Below are 17,830 nucleotides of genomic sequence, written 5' to 3'. Positions count from 1 at the left end.
AAATTCACATCCACAGACTTTGGGTGGACATGAATTCTGGAGGGACACTCTTCACCCAGTAGGGGCACCATTAAGCAGATAAGAAATGGAAAAACTTGTACTATGTCTGACTAGGTTTTCTTAAGTTCTGAATAATGAATAAAAGGTTACATGATTTGAGGCTTTCATATCTTTGCTGCTTATATATGTTTTGTTTATGCTAAATAATGTTCCTACTGGCAGTCGTATGTTATTCTGTATTCTAATTTAATCAGTTCAGTTGAGTTGCTCAGTCGTGCCTGACTCTTTGAGAACTCATGGAATGCAGCACGCCAGGCCTCCCTGTCCATCACCAACTCCTGGAGTCTACTCAAACTCATGTCCATTGAGTTGGTGATGTCATCCAACCATCTCATCCTCTGTCATCCCCTTCTCCTCCCACCTTCAATCTGTCCCAGCATCAGGGTCTTTTCAAATGAGTCAGTTCTTCAATCACGTGGCCAATGTATTGGAGTTTCAGCTTCAGCATCAGTCTTTCCAATGAACACCCAGGACAGATCTCCTTTAAGATGGACTGGTTGAATCTCCTTGCAGTCCAAGGGACTCTCAAGAGTCCTCCATCACTACAGTTTAAAAGCATCAATTCTTCAGAGCTCAGCTTTCTTTATAGTCCAACTCTCACATTCATACAGGACTACTGGAAAAACCATAGCCTTGACCAGATGGACCTTTGTCAGCAAAGTAATGTCTCTGCTTTTAACATGCTGTTTAGGTTGGTCATAACTTTCCTTCCAAGGAGTAAGTGCCTTTTAATTTCATGGCTACAATCACCATCCACAGTGATTTTGGAGTCCCCCAAAATAAAGTCTCACATTGTTTCTACTGTTTCCCCATCTATATGCCATGAAGCGATAGGACTGGATGCCATGATCTTAGTTTTCTGAATGTTGAGCTTTAAGCCAACTTTTTCACTGTCCTCTTTCACTTTCATCAAGAGGCTCTTTAGTTCCTCTTCACTTTCTGCCACAAGGGTGATGTCATCTGCATATCTGAGGTTATTGATATTTCTCCCAGCAATCTTGATTCCAGCTGTGCTTCCTCCAGCCTGGCATTTCTCATGATGTACTCTGCATATAAGTTACATAAGCAGGGTGACAATATACAGCCTTGACGTACTCCTTTTCCTATTTGGAACCAGTCTGTTGTTCCATGTCCAGTTCTAACTGTTGCTTCCTGACCTGCATACAGGTTTCTCAAGAGGCAGGTCAGGTGGTCTGGTATTCCCATCTCTCAGAATTTTCCCCAGTTTCTTGTGATCCACACAGTCAAAGGCTTTGGCATAGTCAATAAAGCAGAAATAGATGTTTTCTGGAATTCTCTTGCTTTTTCGATGATCCAGCAGATATTGGCAATTTGATCTCTGGTTCCTCTATTTTCTAAATCCAGCTTGACATCTGGAAATTCCTGGTTCACGTATTGCTGAAGCCTGGCTTGGAGAATTTTGAGCATTACTTTACTAGCGTGTGAGATGAGTGCAATTGTGTGGTAGTGTGAGCATTCTTTGGCATTGTCTTTCTTTGGGATTGGAATGAAAACTGACCTTTTCCAGTCCTGTGGCCAATGCTGAGTTTTCCAAATTTGCTGGCATATTGAGTGCAGCACTTTCACAGCATCATCTTTCAGGATTTGAAATAGCTCAACTGGAATTCCATCACTTCCATTAGCTTTGTTCGTGGTGATGCTTCCTAAGGCCCACTTGACTTCACATTCCAGGATGTCTGGCTCTAGGTGAGTGATTACACCATTGTGATTATCTGGGTCATGAAGATCTTTTTTGCATAGTTCTTCTGTGTATTCTTCCCACTTCTTCTTAATATCTTCTGCTTCTGTATGGTGTTAGAAAGTGTTCTAGTTTCATTCTTTTACAAGTGGTTGACCAGTTTTCCCAGCACCACTTGTTGAAGAGATTGTCTTTAATCCATTGTATAGTCTTGCCTCCTTTGTCAAAGATAAGGTGTCCATATGTGCGTGGATTTATCTCTGGGCTTTCTATTTTGTTCCATTGATCAATATTTCTGTCTTTGTGCCAGTACCATACTGTCTTGATAACTGTGGCTTTGTAATAGAGCCTGAAGTCAGGTAGGTTGATTCCTCCAGTTCCATTCTTCTTTCTCAAGATAGCTTTGGCTATTCGAGGTTTTTTGTATTTCCATACAAATTGTGAAATTATTTGTTCTAGCTCTGTGAAGAATACCGTGTGTAGCTTGATAGGGATTGCATTGAATCTATAAATTGCTTTGGGTAGTATACTCATTTTCACTATATTGATTCTTCCAATCCATGAACATGGTATATTTCTCCATCTATTAGTGTCCTCTTTGATTTCTTTCACCAGTGTTTTATAGTTTTTCTATACATAGGTCTTTAGTTTCTTTAGGTAGATATATTCCTAAGTATTTTATTCTTTCCGTTGCAATGGTGAATGGAATTGTTTCCTTAATTTCTCTTTCTGTTTTCTCATTATTAGTGTATAGGAATGCAAGGGATTTCTGTGTGTTGATTTTATATCCTGAAACTTTACTATAATCATTGATTAGTTCTAGTAATTTTCTGGTGGAGTCTTTAGGATTTTCTATGTAGAGGATCATGTCATCTGCAAATAGTGAGAGTTTTACTTCTTCTTTTCCAATTTGGATTCCTTTTATTTCTTTTTCTGCTCTGATTGTTGTGGCCAAAACTTCCAAAACTATGTTGAATAGTAATGGTGAAAGTGGGCACCCTTGTCTTGTTCCTGACTTTAGAGGAAATGCTTTCAATTTTTCACCATTGAGGATAATGTTTGCTGTGGGTTTGTCATATATAGCTTTTATTATGTTGAGGTATGTTCCTTCTATTCCTGCTTTCTGGAGAGTTCTTATCATAAATGGATGTTGAATTTTGTCAAAGGCTTTCTCTGCATCTATTGATATAATCATATGGTTTTTATTTTTCAATTTGTTAATGTGGTGTATTACATTGATTGATTTGCGGATATTGAAGAGTCCTTGCATCCCTGGGATAAAGCCCACTTGGTCATGGTGTATGATCTTTTTAATGTGTTGTTGGATTCTGATTGCTAGAATTTTGTTAAGGATTTTTGCATCTATGTTCATCAGTGATATTGGCCTGTAGTTTTCTTTTTTTTTGTGGCATCTTTGTCAGGTTTTGGTATTAGGGTGATGGTGGCCTCATAGAATGAGTTTGGAAGTTTACCTTCCTCTGAGTTTGAGCAGGATAGGTGTCAGCTCTTCTCTAAATTTTTGGTAGAATTCAGCTGTGAAGCCATCTGGACCTGGGCTTTTGTTTTCTGGAAGATTTTTGATTACAGTTTCAATTTCCGTGCTTGTGATGGGTCTGTTAAGATTTTCTATTTCTTCCTGGTCCAGTTTTGGAAGGTTTTACTTTTCTAAGAATTTGTCCATTTCTTCCACATTGTCCATTTTATTGGCATATAATTGTTCATAGTAGTCTCTTATGATCCTTTGTATTTCTGTGTTGTCTGTTGTGATCTCTCCATTTTCATTTCTAATTTTATTGATTTGATTTTTCTCCCTTTGTTTCTTGATGAGTCTGGCTAATGGTTTGTCAATTTTATTTATCCTTTCAAAGAACACTTTCTAACACCATACACAAAAATAAACTCAAAATGGATTAAAGATCTCAACGTAAGACCAGAAACTATAAAAGTCCTAGAGGAGAACATAGGCAAAACACTCTCCGACATACATCACAGCAGGATCCCCTATGACCCACCTCCCAGAATATTGGAAATAAAAGCAAAAATAAACAAATGGGACCTAATTAAATTTAAAAGCTTCTGCACAACAAAGGAAACTATTAGCAAGGTGAAAAGGCAGCCTTCAGAATGGGAGAAAATAATAGCAAATGAAGCAACTGACAAACAACTAATCTCAAAAATATACAAGCAACTCCTACAGCTCAACTCCAGAAAAATAAATGACCCAATCAAAAAATGGGCCAAAGAACTAAATAGACATTTCTCCAAAGAAGACATACAGATGGCTAACAAACACATGAAAAGATGCTCAACATCACTCATTATCAGAGAAATGCAAATCAAAACCACAGTGAGGTACCATTTCACGCCAGTCAGAATGGCTGCAATCCAAAAGTCTACAAGCAATAAATGCTGGAGAGGGTGTGGAGAAAAGGGAACACTCTTACACTGTTGGTGGGAATGCAAACTAGTACAGCCACTATGGAGAACAGTGTGGAGATTCCTTAAAAAACTGGAAATAGAACTGCCTTATGATCCAGCAATCCCACTGCTGGGCATACACACTGAGGAAACCAGAAGGGAAAGAGACACGTGTACCCCAATGTTCATCGCAGCACTGTTTATAATAGCCAGGACATGGAAGCAACCTAGATGCCCATCAGCAGATGAATGGATAAGAAAGCTGTGGTACATATACACAATGGAGTATTACTCAGCCATTAAAAAGAATACATTTGAATCAGTTCTAATGAGATGGATGAAACTGGAACCTATTATACAGAGTGAAGTAAGCCAGAAAGAAAAACACCAATATAGTATACTAACACATATATATGGAATTTAGAAAGATGGTAACAATAACCCTGTGTACGAGACAGCAAAAGAGACACTGATGTATAGATCAGTCTTTTGGACTCTGTGGGAGAGGGAGAGGGTGGGGAGATTTGGGAGAATGGCATTGAAACATGTATAATATCATGTATGAAACGAGTCGCCAGTCCAGGTTTGATGCATGATGCTGGATGCTTGGGGCTGGTGCACTGGGACGACCCAGAGGGAGGGTATGGGGAGGGAGGAGGGAGGAGGGTTCAGGATGGGGAACACAGGTATACCTGTGGTGGATTCATTTTGATATCTGGCAAAACTAATACAATATTGTAAAGTTAAAAAAAAAAAAAAAAACAACTCAACATTCAAAAACCTAAAAAAAAAAAAAAAAAAAATCTTCTGCTTCTGTTAGGTCCATACCATATCTGTCCTTTATTGTGCTCATCTTTCCATGAAATTTTCCCTTGGTATCTCTAATTTTCTCGGTGAGGTCTCTAGTCTTTCCCACTCTATTGTTTCCATTTCTTTGCACTAAACAAGTCACAGAGTTACAGGGTTAGAAATAATCTCAGATAGTTATTAGACCTATTGGTCTGCTTCTAGGGAAGGCTCACTGATTCATGCCAGATAGTTTGGTGTTTAATACTTTCTGAATACGTTTTATGGCATCTCTTATTAAACTGCCCTAATGTTCAGAAAGTTATCTTCAAGTCTAATTTTCAAACTTCTGGTTACAATTGAATCTAATTTTAGTTTATGGGTTCTACTGTCTTCAGAATCCTGACATATAAAAAATGTTAGAACTCAAATTGTTAATACTTCACATTTACAAAGCAGTTTAATACTGCATATTTTATGTCCGTATACTTTTGCTCTTGCTAGCTTAAAATAATAAATCTGTAAGATGTTATTAAACTAGACTTATTTTAAAGAAATTGCGGTCAGAGAAGTTGAGTTACTTACCAAAAGTCATAGAGCTAGTAAATGATAGAACTGGAACTTCAACCCAGATCCTCTGTCTCTAAATCCTGTGCTTTGTCCCATTATGCCCCACTGCAGAATAAAGAAGCAAAATCTAATCTTATTCTTTGGTGTATTGATGAATATAAGAGCTACCAGTGGAGAAGTGCTTGAGAATTACAAAATTCTAGAGTAAGAGGGACATTAACAATCATAAATTGTGGTAACAGTTTCCTAAAGAATTCAAATTCTGGCGACTGGATTGATGATACCAGAAAGGTTTTGAACTGAGTTGGGCTTACAAATGACTACACGGGTGTAGCTGAGTTCATTGATAACATACAAAAAATGAAAGTATACTACTTTGGACACTAGAAAAATGACCATTTGAGCATCAAGTTTCTGAGTAAGGAGGTCAACTAAGCAAATCAGAAAGTTGTAGATTGAGAAGTAAAAGAACAGGTATAGATTTGCTTAATAGCATGGACTTTAATGTCAGGCAGTTCTGGGTTTGAATCTTACCACTTACTAGCTAGATGACCTGGGATAAGTTACTTAACTTCTCTAAACTTCAGTTTTCTTCTCAATAAAATGTCATAAGAATGTCTATATCATTGTGTTGATGTAAATATTGAAAGACTATACACACATACAATACTTAGCAAGGTACCCTGCACAATAAATTGTAGTTTCCAGTTATAATAACAATATTATTGTCATTATTACTATTATGGTAGAGCATCAACTAAGCCCCCACCCACTTCTCTTGAAAGGCTATTGTGGAAAATGACATTTATTTATAAATATTTCATATATGTATATAGAAAATCTCTGACCTTAAGAACTATTCGCGGGTAGTCCCAAGATGGTGGAGGAATAGGATGGGGAGAACACTCTCTCCCCAACCAATACATCAAAAGATCATCTGCCTATGGAGTAACTTCCACAAAACAACTTCTGAACCCAGATACCCCAGAAAGACAATCTCTTCAAAATGAGGTAGGAAAAAAGATAAAGATGAAAAGAGAGACAAAAGATTTAGGGATGGAGACCCATCCTGGGGAGGGAGTCATGAAGGAGGAGAAGTTTCCACACAATAGAAAACCCTCTCAGAGGTGGGGTCAGTGGGGAGCTTTGGAATCTCAGAGGGCAGCATAACTGAAAATCACCACAGATTTCACAATGAACAGCAATTATTAGCCAAGAAGTGGCTCACATGCTTGCCTTTGGCCAAAGCCAGTGGGGGCTGGTGCAGAGGCATGAGCCAGATTGTCAGTCCTTAGGGTAAAGACTGGGGTGAATGCCCTGAGGACACTCTGAGGAGACTAATGTGACATAGCAACCTAAACCATGGGAACGTCAGAGAAACAAAGGAGAAAAAAGAAAAAAAGGACCTTTCCCATGGGAAGGCTCTAACACAGCACTGTGACCCCTGGCATGCTCACAGAGCAAAGGATCACACTCTAGTGAGCAAGTTGGCTGCCATTTATGCCCTCTCTCCTTGAAGGCAGAGAGGTAGAAGGCAATGGGCCACTGCAATCTGGGCCCCAGAGACTGCATCTCCTGCCAAGCTGTGAGCTGGCTGCCAGTCACTAATCACATCTTCCTGGAATCCTGGATGGTTTATATTGGCTAGGAGTGTTAGATCTTGGGACCAGCTCCCCTGATGAGATGAATGGCCCACCTGGGACCGTGTGTTCGCAGCGCAACTGAGAGCCTGAGCAGCTTAGACTTGGGAGGTGCACAAGACACACGGCATACCTGAGACTGTGCCCTTGTGGTGCACCTGGAGCCTGAGAGGCTTGGATCTGGGAAGTGCACAAGATGCATGGCTCATCTGGGACTGTGTCCTCATGGCACACCTGAGAGCGTGAGAAGCTTGGACCTGGGAAGTACATGCCACCTTGGGCTGTGGCAACCCAGTGTGATCTATCCACTGTGAGCACTCCCCACACATGCCAGCAGTATTTTTTTTTTTTTTTCAGTGTCTTTCCCTCTCCAAAGCACAGCTGAGCAAGTGAGCTCGAGTAAGTGGCCACTTTCGCCTCCTCATGTCAGGGTGGAAATTAGACACTGAAGAGACTTGCAAACAGAGGAGACCAAATGAAGCAAAGGAAAGAAGGGGGAACTCCCCCAGAAGTGACAGTTGCAACAGATTAAAACTCTGCAGTTAAGCTGAGACTGCATTTGAGGGGCAACTGTAGACTTCGAGAGCAAGTATAAGCTGGAACAAAGGACTATCTGACAGTGAACTGACCCCATCAACACTGCCCACAAAAGCTCCAGAGAAATACCTAGACATATTTTTATTATTATTTTTAAATTAAAAAAATTTAGTCCTTTATAAACTTTTATTTTTATAGTATACTATTACCTTTCTAAAAAAAAAAACCTTATTTAAACAAACTCCATATATTTTTTCCAGAGGAGCTACTGAAAATATGTTCTGCTTTATCTCTGGGCAATCTTCCTAAAAGACATCATCTTAAACTTTCCACTAACTTCAGTGTATTCCTGGGAAAGTTGCTCAATTTATAGGCTTAATGTAATTCACTTTTAGACAGAAAGAGGGATATAGTCCTGACAAAAACAACTTATAATACCCACTTACCTTTTTCTGCTGGGCTCAAAACAGTCACTGTGAAAAGAGAGAGAAGATCAAGATTAGTGATATTTAGAAACATTATTTTTCTTATCTGTTTTTCCATAGCATCAGTTTTAGTAATTTAGTCAATGATACTTTAGGAAACCATCAGCCTGCTAACATAAAGGAAGGCAAGGGTGATTAAATTCTATCCTTTGCTATCTTCCTTCATCTTAAACCTTGAGTGAGAATTTCTATGGGCTTCCCTGGTGACTCAGTGGTAAAGAATCTGCCTGCCAATGCAGGAGACACGGGTTCAATCCTTGGGTCAGGAAGATCCCCTGGAGAAGGAAATGGCAATCCACTCCAGTATGCTTGCCTGGAAAATCCCATGGACAGAGGAGCATGGTGGGCTAGAGTCCATGGGGTCGCAAAAAGTCAGTCACAGAGGGGACCTTCAAGATGGTGGAGGAATAGGACAGGGAGAACCCCTCTCCCACAAATATATAAAAAAATCACTTGCATGTAGAACAAATCCCATAGAACACCTTCTGAATGCTGGCAGAGGATCCCAGACATCCAGAAAGGAAAACAAATCTCACTGCAGTGAGGTAGGGCAAAAGATAGAGACTAAAAGGGAGACAGAGGATTTTGGGACAGGGACCTGCACCCCGGGGGAGTTCTAAAGGAGGGGAGGTTTCCACACACTAAGAAATCGCCTCACATGTGGGGTCAAGGGGAAGCTTCAGAACTCAGAGGAGAGTGCATCACAGGAAGACAGGTGCTCTGAGGCAAAAACAGAGAAAATTCACCACAGAGATTAAGCCCAACAGCACTTCCCAACTGAGAAGTGGCTCACACAGTTGTGTCCACTTGCCGTGAATCGGGGCTAGGTGCAGAGGCCTAGGCTTTGGGGATGAGGCCTCAGAGACAGGGCCAGAGCTGACTGCCATGAAGATACTCTGAGAGGGCTGAGGCCACACAGTAGAGGTAGACCAGAAAAACTTTGGGTCTGCCAGAGGAAAAAAGGATCATTCCCACAGGTAGACTCTAACACCGCCCTCTGATTCCACACGCTCACAGAACAAGGGACCCCATCCAAGCGAATTCTGAAGAGGTGTGATCCAGCTGTGGTCTGTGGCCCCAGAGGCAGAGAGGCAGGCATGGTGCCAGTGGTGGAAGGCAAGGGACCACTATAATCTCAGTCCCAGAGATCACAACTACTGCCAAGCAATGAGCAGCTGCAGGTTGCCACCCATGTCTTCTTGGAAGCCTGAGCGACTCAGCTCTGCCAAGTGTTCCACAAACCTGGACTAACTCCCCTGGGGAAAAGCATAGCCCACCTCAGACTATTTCAACCCTCCACATTGCCCAGCCACAATGAGCACTCCCCACACACCCCTCTCCTCAGCACAACTGAGCAAGTGACCCCGAATAAGGGGCTACTTTCACACCCTCACACCTGGGCAGTGAACAAACATGGGAGAGAGACTTAAAAACAAAGGTGGGACCAAAACCAAAGCAGAACACCAGGGGCTGCATGAGCAAAGGAAAGAAGCCAAAAGCATTTCAGAAGTGACAGCTGCAGCAGTTTAAATTCCAGCATTTAGCCTGAGACTGGAATTTAGGGTCAATTGTCTGCTTTGAGAGTAAGTACAAATGGGAGCAAGATAAGACCTGAGTATGAGCAGACCCTGCACTGCCCACAACATGTCCAGAGAGATACTTTCTTGATATACTGGAGAACTCTCTGAGTAGGCAAATCACCTGGAGCCGGAAAATGGAGAAACTACTTGGACATTCTTCTCACTTTTGTTGTCATTCTGTCGCTAAGTCGTGTCTGATTCTCCACAACCCCCTGGACTGCAGCACACCAGGTTCCCCAGTCCTTCATCGTCTCCTGGAGTTTGATCAAATTCATGTCCATTGAGTCACTGATGCTATCTAATCATCTCATCCTCTGCTGCTCTCTTCTCCTTTTGCCTTCAATCTTTTCCAGCATCAGGGTCTTTGCCGCTGAAAAGGTTCCTCATATCAGGTGGCCAAAGTATTGGAGCTTCAGCTTCAGCATCAGTCCTTCCAATGGATATTCAGGGCTGATTTCCTTTAGCATTGAATGGTTTGATCTTATAGTCCAAGGGATTCTCAAGAGTATACTCCAGCACCACAATTCTTTGGCACTCAGCCTTCTTTATGGTCCAACTCTCACATCTGTACGTAACTACTGGAAAAACCATAGCTTTGACTAGATGCAACTTTGTTGGCAAGTGATGTCTTTCTTTTTTAAATATGCTGTGTAGGTTTGTATAGCTTTTCTTCCAAGGAGCAAGAGTCTTTTAATTTCATGGCTGCAATAATCACCTGCAGTGATTTTGGAGCCAACAAAATAAAACCTTTCATTGTTTCCACTCTCCCCCATTTTATTTGCCATGACTACCACTCTCTATATATTTCCCCTCCTCTTTTCCCCTTTTTCTTTTTTTCTTCTCTCATACTGTCCTAATGTGGTTCTTTATTACTCCTTTAATTTTTATTTCTTATTACCTACTTTTTATTTTTATTAAAATATCTTATTTTTAAAACAAATTCCAAATTTTCAATTTTTGTTTTAGATATTTCTTTTTGATATTGTATTTTTTGAGTCTAATTTTTCCCATGCTTTTGATTTTTAGTTTTTTTATCTTTTGTTTTTGATTTTGTATCTTTGAAAGTCTGTTAATAATTTTTAATATCTATTTTCATTTGGGGTTTGATTATTGGCTTGATTGTTCTCTTTTTTGACTCTTCTTTTTAACTTTTCTTTCTCCTTTATCTTTCTCTCCTTCTCTATATAACTGTGTGAATCTCGGCTTTTGAGAGTTATTTCACCATTATTCTAGGGATTTTTTGTCTTCTGTGCTGTGTGGCCTGTGAAATATTGATGCTACAGTCAAGGTTCAGGCCCGAATCCCAGAGGTGGGAGACTCAACTTAAAAACTGTGGACCACCAGAAACTACTAACTCCATGGAAGATTAATAGGTGAGAGCCCTCTCAAAGGCCTCCATCTCAACACTAAGGGCAAGCCCCACCAAAAAGCCAGCAAGATCCAGTGCCAAATGCCACATTCCAGTCCTTCAGCTACATAGGTGCACAACCTGCACATTAGTAGATAGTCTGACCAAAGCCATACCAAACACATCAGTTTAGTTCAGTTGCTCAGTTGTGTCCGACTCTTTGCAACCCCAGGGACTGCAGCACGCCAGGCCTCCCTGTCCATCACCAAACACATAGGCACCCCAAATCTCACTACTGGACCTGGCACTGCCCTTCAGAGAGACAAGGTCTGGCTCCATCCAGCAGAACACAGGCACAAATCCCCCCAACCAGGAAACTGTCACAAGGCACTGGTCCATCCCCATCCAGGGGAGGCAGAATCCACAATTAAGAGGAACTACAACCTTCCAGCTTGAAGAAAGGAGACTCCAAACCCAGTAAATTTATAAAAAAGGAAAAGACAGAGAAATATCCAGCAGAAAGAACATAGTAAAAACTTATAAGATGGAACAAATGAAGATGAAATAGGCAATCTACCTGAAAAAGAATTCAGAGTAATGATAATAAAGATGATTCAAAATCTTGAAAACAACATGGAGGTATGGATAAATAGACTATAGGCACAGATCGAGAAGACGTAAGAAATGTTCATCAAAGACACCGAAGAATTAAAGAACATACAATCAACAATGAACAGTGCAATAACTAAGATTAAAAGTGCACTAGAAGGAACCAACAGTAGAGTAACTGAGGCAGAAAACGGATAAGTAAGCTGTAAGAGAGAATGACTGAAATAACTGAAACAGAACATGAATATGAAAATTTGAATGATGAAAAAAGAATAAAAAGTAATGAGGACAGTCTCAGAGACCTATGGGACAACATTAAATATAACATTCAAATCATAGGGTTCCTAGAAGAAGACAAAATAAAGTCCATGAGAAAATATTTGAGGAGATTATAGTTGAAAATTTCCCTAAAATAGGAAAAGAAATAGCCACCCAAGTCCAGGAAGCCCAGAGCCTCCCAAAAAGGATAAACACACAGAGAAACACAACAGATATTAATCAAACCAACAAAAATCAAACAGAAAGAACAAATATTAAAAGTAGAAAGGGAAAAGCAACAAATAACATACAGGCATACAGGGAGATACCTAGAAGGCAAATAGCAAATCTTTCAACAGAAACCCTACAGGCCAGAAGGGAATGGTACTACTACTACTATTACTACTACTACTAAGTCGCTTCAGTCATGTCCGACTCTGTGCGACCCCACAGATGGCAGCCCGCCAGGCTCCGCCATCCCTGGGATTCTCCAGGCAAGAACACTGGAGTGGGTTGCCATTTCCTTCTCCAATGCATGAAAGTCAAGAGTGAAAGTGAAGTCACTCAGTGGTGTCCGACTCTTCGAGACCCCATGGACTGCAGCCTACCAGGCTCCTCTGTCCATGGGATTTTCAGCCAAGAGTACTGGAGTGGGTTGCCATTGCCTTCTCCAGAAGGGAATGGTAGGATATACTTAAAGTAATGAAAGGGAAAAAGCTACAACCAAGATTACTCTATCCAGCAGGGATCTCATTCAGATTTGAAGATGAAATCAAAAGTTTTACAGACAAGCAAAAGTGAACTGAATTCAGCACCACAACAAATTGAGCTCCTCAACAAATACTGAAGGAACTTCTATAGACAGGAAACACAAAAAGGAAAGGCCTACAAAAACAAACCCAAAAAAGTAAAGTAAATGGTAACAGGATCATATATACCAAAATTTACCTTAAACGTAAATGGGATAAATTCTCCAACCAAAAGATACAGATTGAATGAATGCATACAAAAAGAAGACCCCTCCCCTATACATACTGTCTCCAAGAAACCCACCTCAGACCTAGGAATAAATGCAGACCGAAAATGAGAGCCTGGAAAAAGGAACTGCTACAAGTAGAAATCAAAATAAAGCGGGAGTAGCAATACTTATCTTAGATTAAATAGACTTTAAAAAAAAGATATTTGTAAGACACAAAGAAGGACACTGCATAATGATCAAGGGATCAGCTCAAGAAGATATAACAACTATAAATATTTGTATTGCCTCCTGTGAAACCTGTATGCAGGTCAAGAAGCAACATTCAGAACTGGACATGGAACAACAGACTGGCTCCAAATTGGGAAAGGAGTACGTCAAGGCTGTATATTGTCACCCTGCTTATTTAACTTATATGCAGGGTACATCATGTGAAATGCCAGGCTGGATGAGGCATAAGCTGGAATCAAGATTGCCAGGAGAAATATCAATAACCTCAGATATGCAAATGACACTACCCTTATGGCAGAAAGTGAAGAGGAACTAAAGAGCCTCTTGATGAAGATGAAAGAGGAGAGTAAAAAAGCTGGCTTAAAACTCAACATTCAGACAACTAAGATCATGGCATCCAGTCCTATCACTTCATGGCAAATTTGCTGTAGTCCATGGTGTCACAAAGAGTTGGACACAACTGAGAGACCAAATTAAAAACCCAAAATAGGAGCACCTCAATACATAAGGCAAATACTAATAACTATTAAAGGGGATGCTGACAGTAACACAGTAATATTGCAGGACTTTAATACCTCACTCACACCAATGGACAGATCATTCAGGCAAAAAATTAATAAGGAAACACAGGCTTTAAATGATACATTGGACCAGTTGGACCTAATTGATACCTACATGGTATTTCATCTGAAAACAGTGCATATGGAATATTCTCCAGGATAGATTATATCTTGGGCCAAAAACCAAACTTTAAATTTTTAAAAATTGAAATTACTTCAAGTATCTTCTCTGACCACAGCACTGTAAGATTAGATATGAACTACTGAGAAAATGACTACAGAAACACAAACACATGGAGGCTAAACAACAAGCTTCTGAATAACCAACAGATCACTGAAGAAAAATATCCCTAGAAACAAATGACAACTCAAGACCAATGGAATGTAGTAAATCAATGCTAAGTTGGAAGCTTATAGCAATGCAAGCCTACCTCGAGAAACAAGAGAGGCATCAAAAAAAAAAACCAAAAAAACAACCTAACTTTACACCTAAAGCAACTACAAACAGAAAAAAAAAATCATCCCAAAGTTAGTAAGTGAAAAGAAATTATAAAAATCTTAGAAAAAAATAAATGAAAAAGAATCAAAGGAGATAATAGCAAAGATTAATAAAACTAAAACAAAACTGACAAACCATTAGCTAAGACTTATCAAGAAAAAAGGGAGAAGACTTAAACCAATAAAATTAGAAATGCCAAAGGAGAAGTTACAATGGACAACACAGATACACAAAGGATTATAAGACACCACTATGAACAATTATAAGTAAATAAAATGATGGAATTCCAGTTGAGCTATTGCAAATCCTGAAAGATGATGCTGTGAAAGTGCTGCACTCAATATGCCAGCAAATTTGGAAAACTCAGCAGTGGCCACAGGACTGGAAAAGGTCAGTTTTCATTCCAATCCAGAAGAAAGGCAATGCCAAAGAATGCTCAAACTACCGTACAACTGCACTCATCTCACACGCTAGTAAAGTAATGCTCAAAATTCTCCAAGCCAGGCTTCAGCAATATGTGAACCGTGAACTTCCTGATGTTCAAGCTGGTTTTAGAAAAGGCAGAGGAACCAGAGATCAAACTGCCAACATCCGCTGGATCATGGAAAAAGCAAGAGAGTTCCAGAAAAACATCTATTTCTGCTTTTTTGACTATGCCAAAGCCTTTGACTGTGTGGATCACAAGAAACTGGGGAAAATTCTGAAAGAGATGGGAATACCAGACCACCTGATCTGCCTCTTGAGAAACCTATATGCAGGTCAGGAAGCAACAGTTAGAACTGGACATGGAACAACAGACTGGTTCCAAATAGGAAAAGGAGTTCGTCAAGGCTGTATATTGTCACCCTGCTTATTTAACTTATATGCAGAGTACATCATGAGAAACACTGGACTGGAAGAAACACAAACTGGAATCAAGATTGCCAGGAGAAATATCAGTAACCTCAGATATGCAGATGACACCACCCTTATGGCAGAAAGTGAAAAGGAACTCAAAAGCCTCTTGATGAAAGTGAAAGTGGAGAGTGAAAAAGTTGGCTTGAAGCTCAACATTCAGAAAATGAAGATCATGGCATCCGGTCCCACCATTTCATGGGAAATAGATGGGGAAACAGTGTCAGACTTTATTTTTCTGGGTTCCAAAATCACTGCAGATGGTGACTGCAGCCATGAAATTAAAAGCCACTTACTCCTTGGAAGGAAAGTTATGACCAACCTAGATAGCATATTCAAAAGCAGAGACATTACTTTGCCAACAAAGGTTCGTCTAGTCAAGGCTATGGTTTTTCCTGTGGTCATGTATGGATGTGAGAGTTGGACTGTGAAGAAGGCTGAGCACCAAAGAATTGATGCTTTTGAACTGTGGTGTTGGAGAAGACTCTTGAGAGTCCCTTGGACTGCAAGGAGATCCAACCAGTCCATTCTGAAGGAGATTAGCCCTGGGATTTCTTTGGAGGGAATGATGCTAAAGCTGAAACTCCAGTACTTTGGCCACCTCATGCGAAGAGTTGACTTGTTGGAAAAGACTCTGATGCTGGGAGGGCCTGGGGGCAGCAGGAGAAGGGGACGACAGAGGATGAGATGGCTGGATGGCATCACTGACTCGATGGACGTGAGTCTCGGTGAACTCCGGGAGTTGGTGATGGACAGGGAGGCCTGGTGTGCTGCGATTCATGGGGTTGCAAAGAGTCAGACACGACTAAGCGACTGATCAGATCTGATCTGATCTGAAAATGGACAACCTGGAATAAATGGACAATTTCTTAGAAAACTATAACCTTCCAAACCTGAACCAGGAAGAAACAGAAAATATAACCAGACCAATCACAAACACAGAAGTGAAACTGTAATAAAACATCTCTGAACAAATAAAAACCCAGTGCCAAATGGCTTCACAGGTGAATTCTACCAAAAGCTTATAGGAAAGCTAACATCTACTTTACTCAAATTCTTCCAGCAAACTACAGAGGAAGAAAAACACCCAAATTCATTATATGAGGCCACCATTACCCTGATACAAAAACCAGACAAAGATACCACAAAAAAGAAAATTACATGTCAATATCATAGATGATGTGGCTTCTCCTTTGCCCTTGGATGCGGGGTATCCTTTTTAGCTGGGATCCAACATTCTTCTATCGATGGTTGTTCACCAGCTAGTTTCAATTTTGGAGTTTTCACAGGAGAAGCTGAACACATGTCCTTCTACTCCACCATCTTAACATCTTTATGACAAACCACTTCAGTGTTTTTCCCTTGAGAACTCTATGAACAGTATGAAAATGCAAAAAAGTATGACACTGAAAGATGAACTCCCAGGTCAGTAGGTACCCAATATGCTACTAGAGAAGAGTGAAGAAATAGCTTCAGAAGGAATGAAGAGGCTGAGCCAAAGTGGTAAAAATGTCCAGGTGTGGATGTGTCTGGTGGTGAAAGTAACGTCTGATGCTGTAAGAATAATACTGCATAGGAATCTGGAATGTTAGGTCCATGAATCAAAGTAAGTTGGAAGTGGTCAAACAGGAGATGGCAAGAGCGAACATCGACATTTTAGGAATCAGTGAACTAAAATGGACTGGAATGAGCAAATTTAATTCATGACCATTATACCTACTACTTTGGGGAAAGAATGCTTTAGAAGAAATGGAGTAGCTCTCATAGTAAACAGGAGTCCAAAATGCATAACTTGGGTGCAATATCAAAAACAACAGAATGATCTTAGTTAGTTTCCAAGGCAAACCATTCAATATCACAGTAATCCAAGTCTATGCCCCAACCACTAATGCCAAAGAAGCTGAAGTTAAATGGTTATATGAAGACCTACAAGACCTTCTAGAATTAACACCCAAAAAGACTGTCATTTTCATCATAGGGGACTGGAATGCAAAAGTACAAAGTCAAGAGATAACTGGAGTAACAGGCAGCTTTGGCCTTTGAGTACAAAATGAAGGAAGGAAAAGGCTAATAGCGTTTTGCCAAAAGAATGCACTGGTCATAGCAAACACCCTCTTCCAACAACACAAGAGAAGACTCTACACATGGGCATCATCAGATGGTCAATACCAAAATCAGACTGATTATATTCTTTGCAGCCCGAGATGGAGTAGTTCGATACAGTCAGCAAAAACAAGATTGAGAGCTGACTGTGGCTCAGATCATGAACTTCTTATTGCAAAATTCAGACTTGAATTGAAAAAACTAGGGAAAACCACTAGGCCATTCAGGTATCACCTAAATCAAATTCCTTATGATATACAGTAAAGGGGACTTCCCTATAGCTCAGATGGTAAAGAATCTGCCTGAAATTCAAGAGATCCAGGTTTGATCCCTGGATCAGGAAGATCACCTGGAGAAGGAAATGGCAACCCACTCCAGTATTATTGCCTGGAGAATCCCATGGACAGAGGAGGCTAGAGGGCTACAGTCCATAGCGTTGCAAAGACTAGGACACGAATAAGTGACTAACACACACACACACATACAATAAAGGGACAGCTAGATTCAAGGGACTAGAACTGATAGACAGTTTCTGAAGAAATATGGATGGAGGTTCAAAACACTGTACAGGAGACAG

At 40.3% G+C, this 17,830-nt stretch overlaps 1 protein-coding gene across 4 annotated transcripts in view; it reads right to left on the bottom strand.

Annotated features, from left to right (window-relative positions):
- ZDHHC15 (zinc finger DHHC-type palmitoyltransferase 15) overlaps positions 1 to 17,830 on the bottom strand; it is a 99,285-nt gene that overhangs the window by 69,155 nt on the left and 12,300 nt on the right. For 3 of the 4 annotated variants that reach the window (XR_011565409.1, XM_070784971.1, XM_070784973.1), the window contains exon 2: positions 8,157 to 8,183. Coding sequence is in view for 3 of the 4 variants with exons in the window: in XM_070784971.1 (XP_070641072.1) it covers positions 8,157 to 8,183 (27 nt within the window). In the remaining variant the exon portion in view is untranslated. Of the gene's footprint in view, positions 1 to 5,548; positions 5,639 to 8,156; positions 8,184 to 17,830 lie in introns of those variants that run through there. The other variant, XM_070784974.1, reaches the window with a different exon arrangement.

The sequence above is a fragment of the Bos indicus genome, chromosome X (genome assembly GCF_029378745.1).
Source record: "Bos indicus isolate NIAB-ARS_2022 breed Sahiwal x Tharparkar chromosome X, NIAB-ARS_B.indTharparkar_mat_pri_1.0, whole genome shotgun sequence".
NCBI lineage: Eukaryota > Metazoa > Chordata > Mammalia > Artiodactyla > Bovidae > Bos > Bos indicus.
This window is presented reverse-complemented; position numbering and strand designations above follow the sequence as displayed.